A 23006-nucleotide genomic window follows, 5' to 3' on the forward strand; every position below is an offset into this window, starting at 1 on the left:
AAACTACGCAGAAATAGGGACACATCTGCTGCAGCATGCCCACACCAGAGCGCGTCCATAGTCCTGTATCCTCTGGCAAAAACTGGTCTGCACTGCTCTGCCTACTTTCCAGTTCCTCAGCTCTCATTTCCACACTGTGCTCAGAACTCCCTACTGTCACTCCCATCATCCTCAATCACATCTTCTCCATCATCTTTCTCTATGAAGGATACATCTGATATTAACCTAATATAATAAAACACACTAACATGTTAGTGTTACTAAACACTTTTCAGTCAAAATGGCTAAACATGGTTTGCTTTAATTTTGATATAAGCTCACCTTGTCTCAAATCCAAAGAGGATGATGAGGGGTCTGTTGCTACTCCACTCCCTGGTGGGACAGTTTCTGAAACTGAGGGCCATGTGTTCCACAATGTTAACATCTGTTTCTACTAAATCTGACATAACTATAATTAGAGGTCTACCGATATGGGTTTTCTCAGGCCGATGCCAATGCCGATCTTTTAAAATCAGGGTTGGCCCATGGCCGATATATGCTGCAGATTATTTTTGGCCGATAATTGGCCAATATTTGCTTGTTTTTAACCTCTATTTAAAAGATAAAATTTAACACTAATAAGTACTTAAGATACACAAAATTTCTCAACAAAAACATTTATTGAACACTTGAACACCAGTCTGCACTTGTATACTTACATTAAACATGTATAATGTAAAAACATATATTGTATAAATAAACAAAATGGTTAAGAAAAAAGAAAGAAAGAAAGAAAGAAAATAAACTTAACTTTGTCAAATAAACTTTTCAATGAAAAGATAAAGTTTAGTGCACTTAGCAGCATTTATCAAACATCTGAAAACAATAAAATAAATCAACCATTTTAACAATAGTAGTGCTGACACACAGTAGCAACCAGCAGCATTTCTTTGTTTTGGTGTTGGCTGGGTGAAGCGCTGCCATAAGGTGGTGGTTTTCTTTTCAGCCATCAGACGTAATGACTAAAAAAGGGGGAAAATACAAGGTTAAGTTAGTATTTTTGTATAGTATCTTCTTCAAGTCATTTTATAGATAGGTATAGATATAAAATCTAACATTTGTTTTAAAAATCAGCTAATAATTCAGGGCATTGTAAGTGATACAAGGCTAAAAACGTTTCTATCATCTTCCCAAAAACTGTCCTGAAACATGTATTTTTGGTTTGTTTTGTTTGTTGACAGACAAAGCCAAATGGACAAAACCTAATTATCGCAAAAGGGGGGAAAACAACTTTAGGCCATATGGTCAGAATTAAATGATTTAATAATAATGTAATAACTATAACTTATAATAATAATGTATTTCACTAGTAAATTGCTGTTGAACGACAAAAACAACCACCATGGCAAAAGGGTATTTTACAACAACTTTGAATGCACCCCGACGCACCGTCTGTGTTGTTCTTCAGACAAGTAGACAACGGCAACATTAACTGCTGTTGGATCCTATACGGTGAAATAAATCACACTTTACACCGTTTAGCTGTCAGCATTTTAATCGTGTTTAATCCATTTGCTAGCTAACGGTAGGCTAACATTAGCTGCTGACAAGTGTAATGTTAACTAGCGTCACATGCTGCAATGTTTCTGTTATTCTAACATTCGTTTTCAAGCATCAGAGAGCAACGCAGGCATATCAGTACACCGATCAGTATACCGAAATGACTCACAGAAATCTGCGTTGCTATTCGGTCCGGTAGATACGGGTCGTTAAGGCACAGGGGCCATATTAGCAGCGGGTCTACTCTGTACCAACCCTAGCAACAACGCTAGCAAAGCAAAGCCAGTCCTTCACTAGCCTATGGTGCGGTGGTGTCTTTTAACTGCAACTTCTTTCTCTGCATTGAGTTGACAACCCTCTCAAATATAGACACACAAACAGAACAAATAATAAAAGTCTCAGATCCAAATTCTAGCTTAATTATTGTGACATGACAGCATGACATGACAGCTATCAATATCCAAAGTAGCCAAACGTCATGTCGCCTATTCATGTTTTTTTCTCGAAGTTGGCAGTAACATGTCATACGTTTTTCATTAAATATATAGGACTTGAAAAAGAATTGAATCCTCCGAGGAACAGCTCCTTCCTTAGGCACTGGGTGAGGTCTGCTCACTCTGCTGGTAATTGACTCTAGAGGCAGTGTGCGTCGAACACGTGTTCCACAACAACAACACCAGGCTGCCCGCAGATGCGCCTGCCTATTAATCGGCTTGATATTGGCCGATGCCGATTATGTAAAAAATGCCAAAAAATCGGCCTACCGATTAATCGGTCGAACTCTAACTATAATGTTGACATGATATGTATCTACCGATGAGCTACCAAGCTACCTATGACACTGATTAGCCTATTACTGCTAATTATAGACATTATAGCCTATTAATTTAAAATTAAACATGTTTTAAATGAGGCTATTACAATGGTGTGTTGTATGCAAACAGCATTGTTAGTGTTTATGTATTTAGTCTTTACCTCAGATTACATGTATAACCAAATGATCAAGTGCATGTTCTGCTCTTTATAAGGGTTGTCTCAGTTTGTTTTTAGCACTAACAGTCACGGAGATATTCAAGCAGTTTAGCACCATGGATTTGGTTTTCTAGTTAGTGCTCACCTTTCTTTGAAAATAAGTCAGTTACCAATTGTTTCCACTCATTCTGTTTTCTATCCTCCTCCTGTCTTTCCTTTCTTTTTGGTAGCCTGATTTGGCTTTCTTTGAGAAAGGGGGGGGGTGAGACCTTTTTGTATACAAAATGTAGTGGGTCAATCAAACAACTTATTCAGCCAATACACTAACTTTACATTTCATCTGATATGCATTATAAAATGTTATTAGGAAATAAAAATATCCAGGTAAAATAAAATATATTCTAGACTTTTCAAGGGCCCTCTCTCCCCTTGGGCCCTGGTAATCAGTATTGGTTTTACCCCCGGTCCGATGCCCCTGGTGTCTGTGCCGCTGCTCGTCTCTATTTATCCAGAGAGAGTGAACGCACAGTTCTGCTTCAGAGCTCCGTGTGTTTGAGTCTGACCTGAGACGGGAAACGTTGTGTAATGAAAGGTTGACAAGTAAACGTGTGGCTGAGGGGGTGCCCTAGGATGATCATGTTTAATAAACACATTTTATTTTGCTTGTCGTTCTAATTCTATTATTAATGGGAAGTAGACCTAAGGGCGACACGGCACCCCCAACACATTGACGCCCTAGGCAATCGCCTTGGTCGCCTATAGCAATCGCCGGCCCTGATAGCAGTGCAGAGTGTGCACAGCTTATTTGTTGGAATTGGATGACTTGCTTCAAGGGTTGAAAATGGAAAAACTTAAGATACTTCAAAACACCTGCATTTGTAAATATGTTTCACGTTCTCCCCCTTTAAAGTTAGTTTGAGTGTGTGTGTGTGTTAGGCAAAGAGGGATAAATTCACAAAGTTTTCAATGTGTTAGTCCCTTTTGATTATAGATGAAATTTACAGTCAAACCCACTGTTTAGGCATCTAGACAAACTTTGACAAATTTGGTTTAAAATTTGTGCTCAGACAAGTAAGAAAAACAATGAACCAAATTAAATTTGAAACTACAGTTATGGATTCAAACTTGGTAAATATATACTGTATATTGCACAACACATGAACTTACCTCAGAGTCTCCAGTCTACAGTGGGGACTATCTAGTCCAGCAGACAGATGCTTCACTCCTAAATCCTGCAGCTTGTTGTTATACAGGTCCAGCTCTCTCAGAGGGGAGGGGTTAGACTTCAGAGCTGAGGCCACAACTTTACAGTGAGTCTCTGAGATTCGACAGCCAGTAAGTCTGTGATTACAGATAAAACACTTAAAATAAAATAACATCTGACTATTTTATCATAAAAATAGACTATGCATTTTAAGAATTTTAGTAAATTCTAAATTACCTCTTTGGACAAACGTGTCTGACAATTCACTGTAATGTACTGTAAAATGTGTTATACTGAGATACACAGTGTGCTGTGATTTGTGTTTGTTAAATTTTATTTTAATATGATGTTAAGTGATTTTTAAGGCTATATCTACAATACTACCAATCATACCTCTCAGAACACCACCAATTTATCAGCATCAACAAATCCATATCCAAGTCAAATCCCCAGTCTTGCAGGGAGTCCCCCAAAGTTCGGTGCTTGGTCCCCTCCTTTTTGTCCTCTACAAGCTCCCCCTTGGTCACATCATATGCCACCATGGACTACATTATCATTGTTATGCCGATGACACCCAGCTTTACATCCCCACCAAATCCATCACAGCTCCCACCTGCTCCACACTCACAAAACAGAAATAAAAGCATGGATGCAAGCTAACTTCCTCAAATTCAACTGTGACAAATCGGAAATCTTCATCCTCGACCGAAAATCCCTCATCAAATCCTGCCAAAACTTCTCTGTCTGCATCGATGGTTCTTCTATTCCAGCATCCACAAAAATCTGCAACCTTGGGGTGAAACCCTCCCCTTTGAGCACCACATCACCAAATCTGCATTCTTCCATCTCAAAAACATTTCCCATCTTCGTCCCTCCCTTTCCTTCTCGGCCACTGAAACTCTCATCCATGCTTTCATCACCTCACGACTGGACTACTGTAGCTGGCACGCCCACCGCTACTCACTCACTCCAGTACCAGAGACCACATCACTCCAGTCCTCCGAGACCTCCACTGGCTCCCCATCCAACACAAAATCCAGTTAAAAATCCTCCTCATCACCTGCAAAGCTCTCAATAACCTTGCCCCCTCCTACCTCACTCACCTCCTTCACCGTCATACCCCCACCCTAACCTCAGTTCCACAGATGCCAACATCCTTTCCCCTCTCACTCGCATCAAGCACCGAACCTGGGGCGACAGGGCCTTTTCTGTTGCTGCCCCCTCTCACTGGAATTCTTTCCCCAAAGACGTGAGACTTTCCACATCACTTGCTCACTTCAAAACTGCACTCAAAACCCTCTTTTAAGCAGCTTTTAACTTGTAACTAAATTAGTTTTTTTCCATTTTTTTATCCCTTTTATATGCTGTTTTGCTGCACCTTTTAAAATGTATCTCTAGTTGTTATTGTTGTTGTTGGTGAACTGATCCTGTTACCGATCAATTACTGTTTTTTGTTGTTGTTGTTGACCTTGTTAAGTGCCTTTGAGTACCTGGAACATGCCGAGTTACTGGGACATAGCTTAGTAACTGTAACCCTCAGAGTTAGATGAATCCATACATACCCTTCTCATCTCCGTGTGTGTTGTAACTCTGTCTGATGGCTCTACCGGTAGCTTAGCCTAGCACAGATCCTGGAGGTAATTGGTTCCATCTAGCCTGCTGCTCCAAATAAGTGACAAAATAACGCCAACATGTTCCTATTTACATGTTGTGATTTGTATAGTCACATACACTAACAGTATGTAAACTGGGAACTATAGTCTCAGAAAGGCGAAGCTGCTCTGGGCTTCTCAGGTGCTGCAAGCATATCACCCCGCCCAAGTAGCAGAAGTAGCAGTGCTTCTCCCTTTCTGAGAATATAGTTCCTAATATACGGTTAGAAGATGGCTGTGTCTCATGTGACCTTGTTATTTGTACACCCTGTGACAAATCACAACATGTAAATAGGAAAATGTTGGCGTTATTTTGTCACTTATTCGGAGCAGTAGGCTAGTTGGAGCCGGTTACCTCCAGGATCTGTGCTAGGCTAAGCTACCGGCTATAAAAATTTATGTATTATTATTATTATTACATTGTTTTTTTAATAATAAATATCTTTTGCCAAATGTATGCCTCGTCTCCACACTACTCTCTATGCCTCCAAGCCCCTAAAAGAGAGACATTTGGAAACACTGCTGCCCCAGATTTGAAAACTCTGGGGTTGCTTTGTAGTCTGGATTGTCTGACGTTAATCTGCAGCTAAAAATCACGGATGTATAAATTGAAAATACTGAAAATAATTTGGAGAAAGACTTACACAGCCTTTCTGCAGTTCCTCACAGCTGGAATCAGTCTCAGTCGTCCCTCCTCAGATGTGTTGTATTTATTCAGGTCCAATTCATCCAGAACCTCCTTTGACATCTGCAGCATGTAGGCCAGAGCTGAGTAGTGGTAGTGGTGGTTCTTCTCTGATTTATTCTCTGACTTCAGGAACTCCTGGATCTCCTGGTGGACTGAGTGGTCATAAATCTCTATCAGACAGTGGAAGATGTTGATGCTTCTGTCAGGAGAAATCCCATAACTGTTCATCCACTTCAGGTTGTTGATGGCTCTCCGGATGATTTCTGGACTGTTGTCTGTCTGATCCAGCAGGCCTCCTACGAGTCTCTGGTTGGACTCCAGAGAGAGGCCATGAAGGAAGTGAACAAACAGGTCCAGGTGGCCATTTTTACTTTTGAGGGACAAACTCCTGAGTACACCGAGGCCTCTGTGACATCAAGACCACATCGCTCTAGGTCTTCTTGGTAGAACATGATGTTTCCTTTATCCAGCTGTTCAAACGCCAGCCTTCCCAGCTTCAGAAGAACTTCCCTGTCAGCCTCCGTCAGTTCCTGTGGACTTGTCTCATGTCCCTCGGCATACTTGAGCTTCTTCTTTTTTGTCTGAACCAGCAGGAAGTGTGAGTACATGTCTGTCAGGGTCTTGGGCAACTCTCCTCTCTGGTCTGTAGTCAACATGTGGTCCAGAACTGTAGCAGTTATCCAGCAGAAGACTGGGAGCAGACACATGATGTGGAGGCTCCTGGATGTCTTGATGTGTGAGAGGATTCTGCTGGACAGCTTTTCATCACTGACTTTCTTCTTGAAGTACTCCTCCTTCTGGGCATCAGTAAAGCCTTGTACTTCTGTTCCCCTGTCAAGACATGCAGGAGGGATCTAAATGGCTGCTGCAGGTCTGGAAGTTATCCAGATGAGAGCTGAGGGAAGCAGCTTCCCTTTGATCAGGTTAGTCAACAGCAGGTTGACTGATGACTTCGTTGTAACATCAGACAACCTCATTGTTTTGAAAATCCAGTGAAAGTCTGCTTTCATCCAGGTGAACAGAACTTTAGAGCCAGTGAGCTGTGCTGTGACCTTCTGTAATGTTGGATGGAAAACATGGAGTAGCTCGAGTAGACTGTACTGCTCATCTCTGATCAAGTTCAGCTCCCTGAACAAAAGCGGAATCACCAGACTGACATCTTGGTTTTCCAAACCCTCGAAGCAGTCCAGAGTGAACTTCTGCACTGAGAAGGTTTTTCCATTGCTGATGCCAATCATCAGGACGACTCTGATGTGTTTCTGTTGGCCAGTTAAGGCTTTCAAGATGTCGCTGCACTCGATTGGGTTGGTTTCATGCATCTTGGAAGCTGTCTCGAGCTGCCTCACCTCATGTTGGGTAGGGGTGTCACGGTTCTCCAAATCCTTGATTCGATTAAATTTTTGGATTTTAAGGTCACAGTTCGATTCTCGATTTTTTTCTTTTTTTTACACTTTTATGCAATATAATATCTGACCTTTGTTCGCAATGTACCACACTACATTGTTAAATTTAAACCATTTATTAACAACATAATGTAACAATAACTTATATCTTCAGTCAATTGGAAACTTGACAATTTGTCAATAAAGTAAAAAGAAAAAAAAAGTTGGCTAACAATGCTGAGGGCAGACACTTCACAACACAGCTGTGTTTGAAGTCCCCAACGTCGTCTTCCAGGCAACGCTGCCTGGAAGGCACTAGGATTAGGCAGTGGTTATGGTTAGGGTTAGGTGCTTTGAAGACAATGGTCGCAGCACTGCCTTGAAGGCTTGGTTGGGGGTAAAACACTACCGAGCCAGCACAGCGTTCTTAGCAGACAGAGAGCAGAGAGGGCGACTCGGCAGTCCGCTAAATTGTTGCTCTCTCTAATAGCTACAAAACGTGCATGCAGGCTGAAATTCAACCGTGTGGTTTTGTCGGGATTCAACTAGAAGCAGAAGGAATATCCGCAAGCTGCTAGGCTAATGTGCAATGGTAAACACACAGAATATGATACACGCACATAGCAGAGCTTGCAAAATGTGGCTTTTTTGTCGACAACGCGAACATTGTCAACATAACTCACTGGAAATCCAAAATACTTCCACACCGGCAACTTCAGTGAAAGAGGAGGGATACTGGCTGTAGCTACGTTACAGGAGGTTGACTTGCAGCACTTCAACACGTGTATTTTTTTCTGCTTGACAAGCCAACCGGACGTGGCGTGGGGTCGTGGCAGCATCAACGATTCCACTTTTTTATTTGAAATTCGAGATTGTGACTTCATTTCGGTTGATTTTGATTTAAAATTGTGACACCCTTATTGTTGTTATTCACTCTGCACATCTGTGATGTAGACCGCAGTGTAGATCCTTTTAAGGGATGTTTCACTTCCTTTAGAGTTGAGGGTTCCATTTCCTGTTTCATCACTTCCTTCAGCCACACGGTTACATGTCTTCTTCAGACTGATCTTATATTCATGCTGACCACCAATAACTAAAAAATTAAAAATGAAAAGTTTACAATCTGGTGAATTTTTTATAACCAATATGAAAACGGTTAACATAAGGACATATGTTTATACAGTGTTTCTACTACAACATCTTTACCAGCTTTAATGTAAAAATAAATAAATATTTTCCTTATGATGAAGTTTCAGGGCCTGAGAAGTGAAGCCAATGCGGAAGTGCCTTATACAAGCTTTATATCTAATTTCCAGCAAAAGGGCGACTCCACTGGTTGCAAAAAGACGTCTGTTTCTATAGGTCTATGGGAAAATAACCCTACTTCTAATTTTGATTTATTACCTCAGTAAACATTTTCATAATGAGTTTCATGGCCTCAGTCGCTAGTTTCAAGTCTTCTGCTTTGCCCCTCTCACTCTGTGTTTTCACTTCATCAAAAATAATTTGGTTGCCTAGAAATGTCTTATTCAGCATTCTGCTAACTAAGCTAGCTAGCTACAGCTAGCATTAGCTGGTAACTTAAGGGAAAGTTTGCTCATTTTCTGTACTGGCGTACATGCAGATGAATGGTGCCAGGACCAGTAAATGTCCGCTGGATGATTCGCTTCAGAAGGATTGAAAATTAGCAACTTTCCTCTTTAGCATTTAGCTAAATCATAAACTACCCTCTCATCAAAAATCGTCAAATGTGGTTGCAAAAACCAAGATGGCGAAGCCCGTATCGCTAAACTCAGGGCTTCAAAACAGCAGTCCACAAACCAACGGGTGACGTCACAGATGCACACATTGTTGAGTTATTATGGATCCCGCGCAACTTCTAGGCAAGTGCCGCCCTACGAAGCAGCCTGATTGGTTGCGGTTAGGCATTGACCTCGAGTAGTTAAGGTTAAGCAGTCGTTTTTGTAAAAATAGGCTATCGATTGTGTCATAACCACGCGACTTACTGTCGCACAGTAGAGGAATTACCGTATAGTAGAGGAGAAGCTCACAGGCAGTTTTGACTTACACTACCGGTCAAAAGTTTGGGGTCACTTAGAAATTTCCATTCCACTCCATTCCAGACAGAATACCAGCTGAGATCAGAACAGCAGTTTTCAGATTACATTATGTGCTTACATAATTGCTAAAGGCTTCTCAACTGTTGTAGAAAGAAGTGGCTGAAGAAATGCTTGAAATCCATGTTTTTTGGTCTAAACGTCATACTCAAATTAGAAGTGGTACAGCTCCCATATACTTTGACACTCAGGGGTGTGCCTGATATCATTGGAAAGGAAACATTCTCAAGTTTTTGTTACAAGTGTCAGGGCGATTCTAGGCCTTACTGACACAGAGTTACAGAGGCTAGAATGGAGGTGTTTTATTTCCGTCCAAGTCATACATCTGTAAAGTGATTAGAATACACTGCTGTAAACACATCTGACAGGTGACAGACAACACAGCATTAGCCACATGTCTCAGCTTACTACAGAAACAATCCAGACACCAAAAGACTCAAAAATGGATTTTATATGAATTATTTTCTACAAATATGTCTGTGCGTTTTTTATTTCTATTTGAAAAGTGCAAATAAAAAAGCCAAAAAACTACAAAATACAACACTTCTCAAATACACAAACAAACCCACATCAATCACCTTTCCAATGATATCAGGCACACCCCTGAGTGTCAAAGTATATGGGAGCTGTACCACCTTTAATTTGGGTATGACGTTTAGACCAAAAAACATGGATTTCAAGTGTTTCTTCAGCCACTTCTTTCTACAACAGTCGAGAACCCTTTTGCAATTATGTAAGCACATAATGTAATCTGAAAACTGCTGCCCTGGTTAAAAAAAACAATGCAACTGATCTCAGCAGGTATTCTGTCTGGAATGAGTGGAATGGAAATTTCTAAGTGACCCCAAACTTTTGACCGGTAGTGTACATTAGCTGTTTAAAGCGTAACTCGCGTCAAAATGCAACCTAGGATCTTTTTGTGATTGTACCCAAGTCAATCTTTCGTTTAAAAGCATATTTAGGACGGAAGCGCCACTTTTAAGATTTACCGTATTTTTGTTTTCCGGTCAAATGGCCTTTTGAATGGGAGTGATAGGGGCACTTTTATGCTAGCCTCAAAATAGCTATTTTTTAAAACACTAAGAAGGCTCGGCACAACATGAAACTTTGCTCGAAGTATCACCAGGGGCTCTACATCTTAACAAAAGCGTTGAGAACATTGTTTGTGTACCCAGAGTTTACTAAAAAAGGTTTTAAATAACTCACCATAGCGCTTGTTGTTTCCGGCCGCAGCCATTTTATCAGTCAAAAACAATCAATTCCCGAATGCAACGTAACAGGGAGGAGAGTAAAGACGGAAAGCTCCTAAAGCTTAGTTTCATATAAATGCACGGATAATTCGTTGTTTTGTCGTTACAATATTGACCTTGTAGTTGAAAAAGGAGCCTCATATGGAGTCCGTTCATTCGCATTCGGATATCGACTCGTTTTGACTGCTGAGGTGGTAGCGGCCTGAAAGATCTACGGTGAGTTGTTGAAAACCTGTCTTTTTAGTAAACTCTGGGTACACAAACAATGTTGTCAACGCTTTCGTTAAGGTGTAGAGCCCCTGGTGATACTTTGAGCAAAAGTTTCATGTTGTGTCGAGCCTTCTTAGTGTTTTAAAAAGCTATTTTGTGTGCCCCTATCACTCCCATTCAAAAGGCCATTTGACCAAAAAACAAAAATATGGTAAATCTTAAAAGTGGCGCTTCCGTCCTAAATATGCCTTTAAACGAAAGATTGACTCGGGTACATTCATAAAAAGACCCTAGGTTGCATTTTGGCGAGATTTAGGCTTTAAGTTTAATTATTAATGTTAACTATCATTTTAGCAATAATTATCCTGTGCCCATGTTATCTCCTACCTACACTCTCTGTCTCTGCAAGGTTTGGAATGGTTGAGATTTCTCTTGGTACAGCTACCAGAAGACTTACAACTTTCAGACAGGTTGCTCACGTCACATTTACGTCGTCTTTCTCAGTTGGAGGCTGTGCAGTAACGTTCAGCCAGCACCGGAAAAGTGCTTCTAATATCCTTCACTGGTCTCCGTCCAGAGACACGGGGTCTGGTGGTCCAGTTTATATACTGTCTATGGTTGTAAGTGTGACTGTCTGTCTATGATAAAACTGACATTACTGCTCTACACTCGGTTAGCTCACATTGCCAAACCTTCCAACACAGCGCTGCGGAGGAGGGTCTGGCTAGTCCACACAACAATCCGGGATGGGAGAAAAACGTGCTCTCGTTTATCGGCATTTCTTTAAAACAATCACAATCAGTGTTGGTCATCTTACTTTAAAAAAGTAATTAGTTACAGTTACAAATTACTTCTCCCAAGAAGTAATTGAGTTAGTAACTCAGTTACCACATTGTAAAAGTAATCAGTTACTCAGCAAAGTAACTGTGACGTTATTGTTTATGTTCTATAACGCTATTATGTTCTATAACATCTTTAACGTCAAAGATGTTTATATTAACTGATGTGTTCAGCTCGGCCTTGGTCACCTGTTGCTGACCCGAAAAATCGAGCGTTGCTTGTTTTAACAGACAAACAAACAATGTTTGCTGGAGCGGAAAACAAATGCAGTTAAATTTGAGGTGGACTAATGATCTTAAACTGTTCTGTCTGATCTGTACGACACAACAAATGTGACTGTAAAACAACAGACAGCAGCAGACAGATGTACAGACTTACTTTGTACAGTGCAGGTCTGATCGTCTGTCTGCAGTCCAGGTCTGGTTCTGGAACTGGACGGCTGCTCCTCCAAAGAAACATCACTTCTCTTTCTGTGAAGACATGTCTTTATAACTAAAATGATTTGTTGATTGTAGTTTCAAAATATTAAGACCTGGCTGACACTGTCTCACGCCTGAGGTGTCCAAATTTACACCAGGAACAACACCGTAGGCGTAACTCGGGAAATCACCATGAACTTAGATGTTTTATTCTGAAATGTGCTTTATTTTTGTGAAGCATCCAGCTGCACTTTGGTCTTCCTACGTGATTACCTGCCTGGCTTGACACATTCGCATTCACATTCGTATCGCATAACGGATGGTATGAACAGACCAACCCAGTCTCACGTCAGTTTGTGACGGCATCACAGATTTAAGTGTTGGGGTCACATTTTTTAAACTAATGTATTTCAATGGGAAGCATCTTACGTGATCACAGCACAAATCTTTCTGCCAGTCGGGCTGCAGCAGAGAAGCTGGATACAGCTTTGCTATTATTGGTATTTTTAGCCCAATAATCGCTGTTTTAATCAACATTTATTCACCAGATCTTAACACGGTTTATATGTATTTCTTTTAATGTTATTATATCTGTCTATTTCGGCCAGGGAAGCTGGATTGCTTTGTTGTTTATTAATATTTTTAAAACTATAACGCTACATCTATCAACATTTATTTAGCTGTTATCATTACATATTATAATATATATTACAGTAAATAAGACAGAACAGTAGGCTACGATATGAGCCGAGCTGGCGCATTCAAAACCGATGTCCCACAATCCAATGCGGGTATCCATCCTCCTAACATCAACCAAGACAACAATGTCTTTGATATGACAACTTCATATTAAGCAAGACAATATAACCTGTCAATGTCTTTGTTATAACAACTTCACATTAACCTAGACAAAATAACAAATGACATAAATATGTCATAGCAGGCCTAATTATTAAACTCAAAGAAACTATTAAGCTTTATGTGTTAACATATACAGTCATAAGTGGTTGGTTTTGACATTGGCTGTCATGGGACCATTATAATTGTGTCATGAACAATTCCCTTGACCTCAAGTGAAGTGAAACCATTTAAAACCATTTTCACAGAACATGTTGCCTTCATCCTCAAGGCATTATCTGCCAACAGGACAGCTGATGGTAAAAACATCCTCTTACTTTGTGCCTGAGGGTCCAGGATCATTATTGAAGTCCAGAGGATAAGGTTTGGACTGGTCACTCTTCATAGACAGACAGCTGGATACTACAGACTCTGCTCTCTGCGTGTTGTCTTGACCTCTGGAAACACCATGATGTTTATGTTTATCACTTGAACCATTGATACATTTTCTATTTTAGGAAGCTCTAAATACCAAAACTGTTGCTACTGTTAACAATTAGGAGGACTCAAAGTCTGTATTAGTGTGTACTAGTCTTAGATTAGATTACAGTTTTTTCTAGGTGACTGATAGCTATCAAAGACATGAGGAGGAAGGTGGCACAAATGCTTTCCCTTTGTTCAATTTTAGTTATCAATAACATTTTAGTATTCATTTATTTTACAAACACAAAATCAATGAAAAACTTAACAAACACTGCAGTGGTAGAGGAAAGTGAGAATGAGTTATATAAATGAGCTAGTAGCAGTTCTCTTACTTTGTGTCCGAGGGTCCAGGCTCATTACCGAAGTCTGGAGGAGTCTTGGAGAGGTCACTCTTCATAGACAGACAGCCGGATACTAGAGACCCTGCTCCGTCCTCTTCCTCCACACAGTCACTCATCTTTAAAGAGGTTTATTAAAGAGTCACATGCAAGACAGAAAGAACAGGAAGTACCACACACACACACACACACACACACACACACACACACACACACACACACACTGAATTGAATTTTCTGACATTTTACACACTCAAGAAAGCAGCAGCAGCCCTACTTCAGCCTGATGGAATGATTATTCTTGTGTAATGAGTAAGTGAGGAGATAAAAGTTCTCTGTTCTCTACAGTACACTCGCGCGCACACACACACACACACACACACACACACACACACACACACACACAGTACAACAATAAAACCATGTCAGTTGTCTTTAAACTGGTTTTCTTGCTTTACCGCAGGTTTAATGTGTATTATTCAGCCAATCACGACTTTGTGTCCACAAATAAATTAAACTTCATGTTCATTCTAACATTTCTTTCCTTTACAGTCCACAAGGAGAAGAGAAACAGTTGGAGACTTTGACAGTAAAACAATAAATATTGGTTTGATACTCACCCTGTCTCAGCCTTCAGTCTCTCTGAAAACAGTGTCTTACTCTTTCTCTTTCTCTTTCTGTGTTTATGTACCTGGATCACCTGGTCAGTGCTCCTCCCCTCTCCATTTACAGGAAATCAGGTGAAGGAATCAGCTAAGTCTTTCAGAAGAGTGTGTGTGTGTGTGTGTGTGTGTGTGTGTGTGTGTGTGTGTGTGTGTGTGTGTGTGTGTGTGTGTGTGTGAAGGTGTGTTTAGGATCACCTCTCTTGGCTTGAACAGATTGAATTAAAACGAGTTTTGCTTATTTTCTCTCTACATACTAATAAACAGTATTCTGTCTGTGCACAATTAAAAAACGGTTTTAAGCTTGTCTGAGTTGCAACTCTATGTCAACTCTACGTAAATGAATTGATATCTGATAATCAAATTGATCTATTCTGGCTGGGCCATGAAGAATATGTTAGTCTAAATGAAGCCACCCCTCCCAGTCATATTAATACTCAAATTCCTAGAGGCTCAGGCCGAGGAGGGGGAGTTGCAGCCATATTTGATTCAAGCCTGTTAATTAACCCTAAACCCAAACTAAATTATAACTCTTTTGAAAGCCTTGTTCTTAATCTTCAACATCCAACACGGAAATCAGTACAGTCAATTATATTTGTTGTTGTCTACCGAGCTCCAGGTCCATACTCTGAATTTTTATCTGAATTCTCAGAGTTTTTATCATGTGTAGTCCTTAAATCAGACAAAGTACTTATTGTTGGTGATTTTAATATCCATGTGGACGTTGACAGCAATAGCCTTACTACTGCTTTCAACTCATTACTGGATTCTATCGGTTTCAGTCAGAGTGTGCACAAGGCCACGCACTGTTTTAACCACACCCTCGACCTTGTGCTGGCATATGGTATTGAAATTGAGGATTTAATAATATTTCCGCAGAATCTGGTATTATCAGATCATTTTTTAATTACTTTTGAATTCTTGCTACCTGACCATACTAAACCAGATAGCAGCTTCTACACTAGATGCCTATCTGACAGTGCTATAGCTAAATTTAAGGAAAATATTCCTACAGCATTCCAGTCTATGTCTTGCCTTAACATAACAGAGGACCTCTATGTTAACCTCAGTCCCTCTCAAATTGATACATTTGTAGACGGTGCTACGACTTGCCTACGGACGACCTTAGACTCTGTCGCTCCTCTCACAAAGAAGACGATAAAGCAAAGGAAATTAGCTCCTTGGTATAACTCCCAAACTCGCAAATTAAAACAAATCTCACGAAACATCGAAAGTAAGTGGCGCTCCACCAAAGTGGAGGAATCCCGTTTGGAATGGCAAGACAGTCTGAAAACCTATAGGAAGGCCCTAAGAAAGGCCAGATCAGACTATTACTCATCATTAATAGAAGAAAATAAGAACAACCCAAGGTTTCTTTTCAGCACTGTAGCCAGGCTGACAGATAGTCACAGCTCTACTGAGCCATCTATTCCTCTAGCTCTGAGTAGTGATGACTTCATGAGCTTCTTTAATGATAAAATTATAACAATTAGAGATAAAATTCATCATCTTTTGCCCTTAACTTCTAACAGTTCATCTTTAAATGCAGGACCGCTAGAAAGAACGACGACTCCCGACATTTACTTGGACTGTTTTTATCCTATAGACCTTCAACAATTAATGTTAAAGATATCCTCAGCTAAGCCGTCTACCTGTCTCTTAGACCCCATCCCAACGAGGCTACTCAAAGAAGCGTTACCCGTGGTAAACACTTCATTATTAGATATGATCAACATGTCCTTACTAACAGGTTATGTACCGCAGTCATTTAAAATTGCTGTGATAAGACCTCTTCTGAAAAAACCCACCCTAGATCCTGAGGTCTTAGCAAACTATAGACCTATATCTAACCTTCCCTTTCTATCCAAGATCCTTGAGAAGGTGGTTGCTAATCAGTTATGTGATTTTCTACATAGCAACAGTCTATTCGATGATTTTCAATCAGGATTTAGAAAGAATCATAGCACAGAGACGGCACTGGTGAAAATTACTAACGACCTTCTAACTGCTGCAGACAAAGGACTTGTCTCCATTCTTGTTCTACTAGATCTTAGTGCTGCATTTGACACTATTGACCATACTATCCTGTTACAGAGACTGGAACACTTAGTTGGCATTAAAGGAATCGCACTAAGCTGGTTTAAGTCCTATTTCTCTGAACGATCCCAGTTTGTTAATGTTAATGATAAACCCTCCAAGCACGCTAAAGTTAGCCATGGCGTTCCTCAAGGCTCAGTGCTTGGACCAATTCTATTTTCCTTATATATGCTTCCTCTAGGTAATATTATTAGGAAACACTCGATTAACTATCACTGTTACGCAGACGATACCCAATTATATCTGTCAATTAAGCCAGATGAAAGTGGTCAGTTAGCAAGACTTCAAACGTGTATTGAGGATATAAAATCCTGGATGACCGACAATTTCCTGATGTTAAACTCAGACAAAACTGAAGTTATTGTGATAGGACCAACGCACCGCCGAACTTCGTTTTCAAAAGATATAGTTACTCTGGATGGTATTACCCTGGCCTCCAGCACTGCTGTCAGAAATCTAGGAGTTATTTTTGATCAGGATATATCCTTCAACGCCCACTTAAAACAAACCTCAAGAATAGCCTTTTTCCATCTTCGTAACATTGCCAAAATTAGGAATATCCTGTCTCAAAACGATGCTGAAAAACTAGTCCATGCATTCGTTACTTCTAGACTAGATTACTGCAATTCCTTATTATCAGGTTGCCCAAATAAGTCCATTAAGACTCTCCAACTGATCCAGAATGCTGCAGCACGTGTTCTGACGAGAACTAAGAGAAGAGATCATATTTCTCCTGTATTAGCTTCTCTGCATTGGCTTCCAGTGAAATATAGGATTGAATTTAAAATCCTCCTCCTGACTTACAAAGCTCTAAATGGTCAAGCACCATCATACTTAGAAGAGCTCATAGTACCTTATTGTCCCACTAGAGCACTGCGCTCCCAGAATGCGGGGCTACTTATGGTTCCTAGAGTCTCTGGAAGTAGACTGGGGGCCAGGGCCTTCAGCTATCAGGCTCCAGTATTATGGAACCAGCTCCCAGTCGGGGTTCGAGAGGCAGACACCGTCACCACATTTAAGAGTAAACTGAAAACCCTCCTCTTTGATAAAGCTTATAGTTAGGGACGAGGAGTTGAAGCGTCCACCTAACCCGGCCCACTGCTTCTCCTCGTAGTCATCAGTTTTTTCTATACTGTATAATTAATAATATAGCGAGAGTAGAGGGAGGCAGGCCAGTACAGCCCGATCCGGTTGGGGGGAGTTCTAGCCCGACCAGGCACCTCTCTTTAACCTGCCTCTCTTAAGTTATGCTATTACAATTCTAGACTGCCGGGGAGGCTGTTCCTCCCTAAGACACACTGAGCTGCTCTCTCATCTCTACTTGTTACTTTTGTATGCATCCTGTCCCAGAAATGCTTGTTACTAATCTAGCTCTGGGAGTTTACTCCCGGAGTCCTTATGTTTCTTCTTCGCAGAGCTATGCTCTGCGATTCTCTGCATTTCCCGGCCGCATCCTGCTGCGTCCTGCTGCATCCGCAGCATCCACCCGTGCTCTGCAGCGCCACGCTACATCCCGCAACGCCCTGCTGTGATGTTCCTATGCACAGAGTAGTCAGGATCCGGTATAGGAGACTGCACTACTCAGTATGACACGATGTGCCCTGCTATGACATGAACTTCCACGATAACCTTCGAAGTCAATGTGACTTCTAATGTGACTGTTATCACCACTGTTCATCACGCCCCCAACCGGCCCGTCAGACACCGCCTACCAAGAGTCTGGGTCTGCTGAGGTTTCTTCCTAAAAGGGAGTTTTTTCTTGCCACTGTCGCAATAGCCACTGCTAATGCTTGCTCTTGAGGGAATTACTGTAATTGTTGGGGTTTTGGAATTTATAGAGTGTGGTCTAGACCTACTCTATCTGTAAAGTGTCTCGAGATAACTTTTGTTATGATTTGATACTATAAATAAAATTGAATTGAATTGAATTGAATGTCATAATCCAAACATAGATGTAGCTAAAACTGACACACCCTCTTGCTCAATTAGTAAGATTCTTCCAATATAAAATTCCAATATCATACCTACAGTATAGGTGTGAATATTTATTTATTGCCTTGTTGCATACGGACTTTGTGCGTGTGTGTGTGTGTGTGTCTGTGTGTGTTTGTGTGTTTTAAAGATCACCAGAAGACATGCTGCTTAGCTCTGTGACTTGAATTTAAAGTAAATCTAAACAGGAGAGGCACAGACTGGGACACTAAAATACACGAGAATATAGGCCTAACCCTGGACTGCATCATGTTTGTGAACATGCAGTTTCCTCTCAATACTGAGCGCACCCCGGTGCCACAAGAAGGCAAAAAGGGGGCTTTGCCCCAATTTTTGGTATTTCGTGCCCCCCCAAAAAAAACACAACAGCAATGTCTCTTTAGTGTCTTTATCGCAGGGGGCTTTCAACTAATTCCAAAGTAATCCCATCTGCAGCAATATTTGACACAGAGAACGAGTGCTCCAGCCGTCATCTCACTTCATTAACCAACCGCGGCGCTTAAAGGTGCTCTAAGCGATGTCACACGTTTTTTAGGCTACATTTTTTGTCACATACAGCAAACATCTCACTATCCTTGAGCTGCCTGCCCCCAGAACACACTGTAAAAAAAACGGTCTCTGTAGACAGCCCAGGCTCCACAAACACCAACAAAAATAAATTGTTTATATTCAAACTCAACTGCCAAACAAATAAAACCCCCCTTTAGAAGTCCCACCCCCCCATACATACTAGGAAACCAGTTCTGCTAGTATCTCTGCTGACTAAAATTAAATATGGCAGAATCGACAGCATCTGCTGGCCGAGGAACAAACATCTTCAAATGAACTACTTGCAAGCAGAACAGAGTAAAAAACTAGCGAGTTATTTGAAATTGTTTTACAAAAAATACAGTGACTGATGAGAGGACGATACGTTTGTATCAGATAGTACAGCGTATCATATTATGAATGAACCCAAATTATCCCACTTTCCTACCAAAACGTGTATTTAGATCTTTTATGGCCATAAAACCCTTTGCAAACTTTTACAGACAAATACTATCATAATGTTAGATCGAACAAAAACAACAAGTAATGTACCTATCTTGGCTAGGTTGTGGATTAGCAAACTGTCGCTAATTTACTGCTGCGGCAACGCTAACCAGTTGGGAGCAGCGCACAAACAATGGACCTTTTTTCACAGCAGACATGTTAACTTGTCATATTAGGAAAAGCACAGCTGAAATGTATCACCTTAGCAATGGCTCAATTCCATCAAGTGTCCCTGTAAGCTATTTCAATGAGTCAGCATGCACAATACCAGGACCTCTCATAGTGGAATGCAGCCATCATTAAAGGTCCCATGGCATGAAAATGTCACTTTATGAGTTTTTTTAACATTAATATGAGTTCCCCCAGCCTGCCTATGGTCCCCCAGTGGCTAGAAATGGCGATAGGTGTAAACCGAGCCCTGGGTATCCTGCTCTGCCTTTGAGAAAATGAAAGCTCAGATGGGCCGATCTGGAATCTTCTCCTTATGAGGTCATAAGGGGAAAAGTTACCTCCCCTTTCTCTACTTTGTCCGCCCAGAGAATTTAGCCAAACCATGAGAGAGAGACATCATGGCTTGCAAAAAAAGCAAAGTGGCAGTTGGTCAAGGCCACACCCCCACCCTACACTTGCCCCCCCTCTCTCCTCCTCAATATCTACAGACACAGAAATGGCACATCCTAAGGAAAGCTCATTGTGGGACTGGCTCTAGTGGCTGTAATTCTGCACCAAGGCTGAATTTCGGGTAAGAGTCTTCAGATACAGTATTAGGGGACCACTAAGGTCTATATAAAAGAGACATCAGATACAGTATTAGGGGACCACTAAGGTCTATATAAAAGAGACTTCAGATACAGTATTAGGGGACCACTAAGGTCTATATAAAAGAGACTTCAGATACAGTATTAGGGGACCACTAAGGTCTATATAAAAGAGACTTCAGATACAGTATTAGGGACCACTAAGGTCTATATAAAAGAGACTTCAGATACAGTATTAGGGGACCACTAAGGCCTATATAAAAGAGACTTCAGATACAGTATTAGGGGACCACTAAGGTCTATATAAAAGAGACTTCAGATACAGCATTTTTGTCTCAGTGCACATTGTCTTAATCACTTCATTTCGACATGGCATTTATATAACACATACTCTATGCTCTTACAAAGCTAACGTTTTTGACCGATTAAAATTTAATCAATGTTTGTGAGCTGGAGAGCTCTCTTATGAGAAGCTAACTATAGCTCTGTTTGCCATTCATTTCAATGGGGAAACATCGCGGCTAGACTTTTGACATGCATTCAAGTGGCGTATTCCTTTTGTTTGTATATAACTGCTGACTTAAATAAAACATGATTTTAGTAGCATCTGTTTGTCGGTCTTTAATTTTGCAGTGTTACTGTGATATATATGTATGGCTATAATTATCATTTTAGGCTAATGTAATAGCCTGTGTTAGCAGCAGGGTTACTCCTGAGTGTACCCTTATGGTTGGTTTATGCCTTAAAATAATGGCCAGGATTTCTGGGAAAAGGTACTGTACGATATATTTGCTTCAAAACATCACTGCAGTTTGATTGTTTTTAGCAGCAGAGGTTGATTGTGGGCGAGAGGGCGACAACACTGTCTTGGTTAGCTCGCCGAAGCTCTACTGCCACTGTCTCGGCAACGTTAGCTAATGTCCACTAGTTGGCAGCATGGTGGCTCAGTGGTTAGCACTTCTGCCTCACAGCAAGAAGATTCTGTGTTCAAACCCAGGTCATCCCAGGCTTTTCTGTGTGGAGTTTGCATGTTCTCCCTGTGCTTGCATGGGTTTCCTCCAGGTGCTCCGGTTTCTTCCCACCATAAAGACATGCATGCAACTAGGACTACAGTTGAAAATTAGCCGACTGGCTAACACTGGCGCATTTACAGAAATGTTGATTAATGTGCATTGTCCTAATATAAATAAATAAATCTTCTTCTAATGTAGGCTAACTATAGCCAGTTAGCTTTGTATGTAACGTAACAAAAACCCACCCATCTCAGAGGAGCGAAGCTTAATATTTCATTCAATAAAGTTATGTACAAAAGGAGCACTAACGCCACAGGTCTTATGTTGGCAACGTGGACGCAGATATAGTAAACTCCGAAGGTAGTTGTAATATGTACCTAGTAGGCTAGGCTAACTAGCTAACGCTGTTGCGCTAACCTTAGCAAAACATCGGCGTAGCTTTAGCTAGCTGTCTAAACTCGTCTTGAGTCCGGATCTTTAACGGTCTATGGTCCGGACTCGAGTACCACAGCCCTGACAGGTAGATATCACTGAGCTGAACAACAACAAGCTGCAACTTTTCTGATCGATACAATGGGAGCCTGACTCTTGCATATGACCCCAATCTGCCCATCTTATGGCTTGAAGCCATAACCTCTGCCGGTTTTTGGCAAAAGCATGCTTCCCCCTAGGTGTGTTAAACATCAGGCACCCATCACTGGCTTTGTACAATTAACTACGCAACAACTCCTTGGCATTTTGACTTACGCTATGCCGCTACTACTACCTAGCTACACAAAAGCACAAAACACGTCTTCTTTCTGCCACCCGGTTGCATGCGCAAGCAGTGATGACGTTGCCGAGAAACCCATGTATATAAAAGAGACTTCATATACAGTATTAGGGGACCACTAAGGTCTATATAAAAGAGACTTCAGATACAGTATTAGGGGACCACTCTTTTATATAGACCTTAGTGGTCCCCTAATACTGTATCTGAAGTCTCTTTTATATAGACCTTAGTGGTCCCCTAATACTGTATCTGAAGTCTCTTTTATATAGACCTTAGTGGTCTCCTAATACTGTATCTGAAGTCTCTTTTATATAGACCTTAGTGGTCTCCTAATACTGTATCTGAAGTCTCTTTTATATAGGCCTTAGTGGTCCCCTAATACTGTATAGTATTGTAAGGTGGAGTAGTGCCCTTTATATAGAGAGTGTGGCCAACTCAAATCATGGGCGCCATATTGGAGACCAACGTCAGATGACTCTACAGTGTAACCCTATGGGGTGGATATGCTATCTTGAAATAAATCGCTTATTTTCACCATAAACGGGCATATACATGTTATTATTAATGTTTGTCAATAAGTAAAAGGCCCTAACAGAAATATTTCAGTGTATATTTACCTTCTATATTGTAAATGGGCCTCTAAAAAATGCCCATTGTAGTGAGTGACCACATCGCCTAATAAGTCTCTGAGCAGTGTTTACCTTTCTAATGTCCGCTAGCATACAGGCTAACTTTAGCCATTTAGCTTT

General features: G+C 40.9%; 1 protein-coding gene across 1 annotated transcript in view; it reads right to left on the bottom strand.

Moving 5' to 3' along the window:
- Positions 1-904: 904 nt before the first annotated feature.
- Positions 905-23006, bottom strand: part of LOC114571273 (NACHT, LRR and PYD domains-containing protein 12-like) — a 47747-nt gene continuing 25645 nt past the window's right edge. Inside the window, exons 8-9 of the mRNA XM_028602150.1 lie at positions 3679-3852; positions 905-1001 (exon numbers count right to left, since the gene is read on the bottom strand). Of these exons, the coding sequence (XP_028457951.1) occupies positions 989-1001; positions 3679-3852 (187 nt within the window). The 3' untranslated portion in view covers positions 905-988. The remainder of the gene's footprint in view (positions 1002-3678; positions 3853-23006) is intronic.

Source organism: Perca flavescens, chromosome 16, assembly GCF_004354835.1.
Source record: "Perca flavescens isolate YP-PL-M2 chromosome 16, PFLA_1.0, whole genome shotgun sequence".
Taxonomy (NCBI): Eukaryota; Metazoa; Chordata; class Actinopteri; order Perciformes; family Percidae; genus Perca; species Perca flavescens.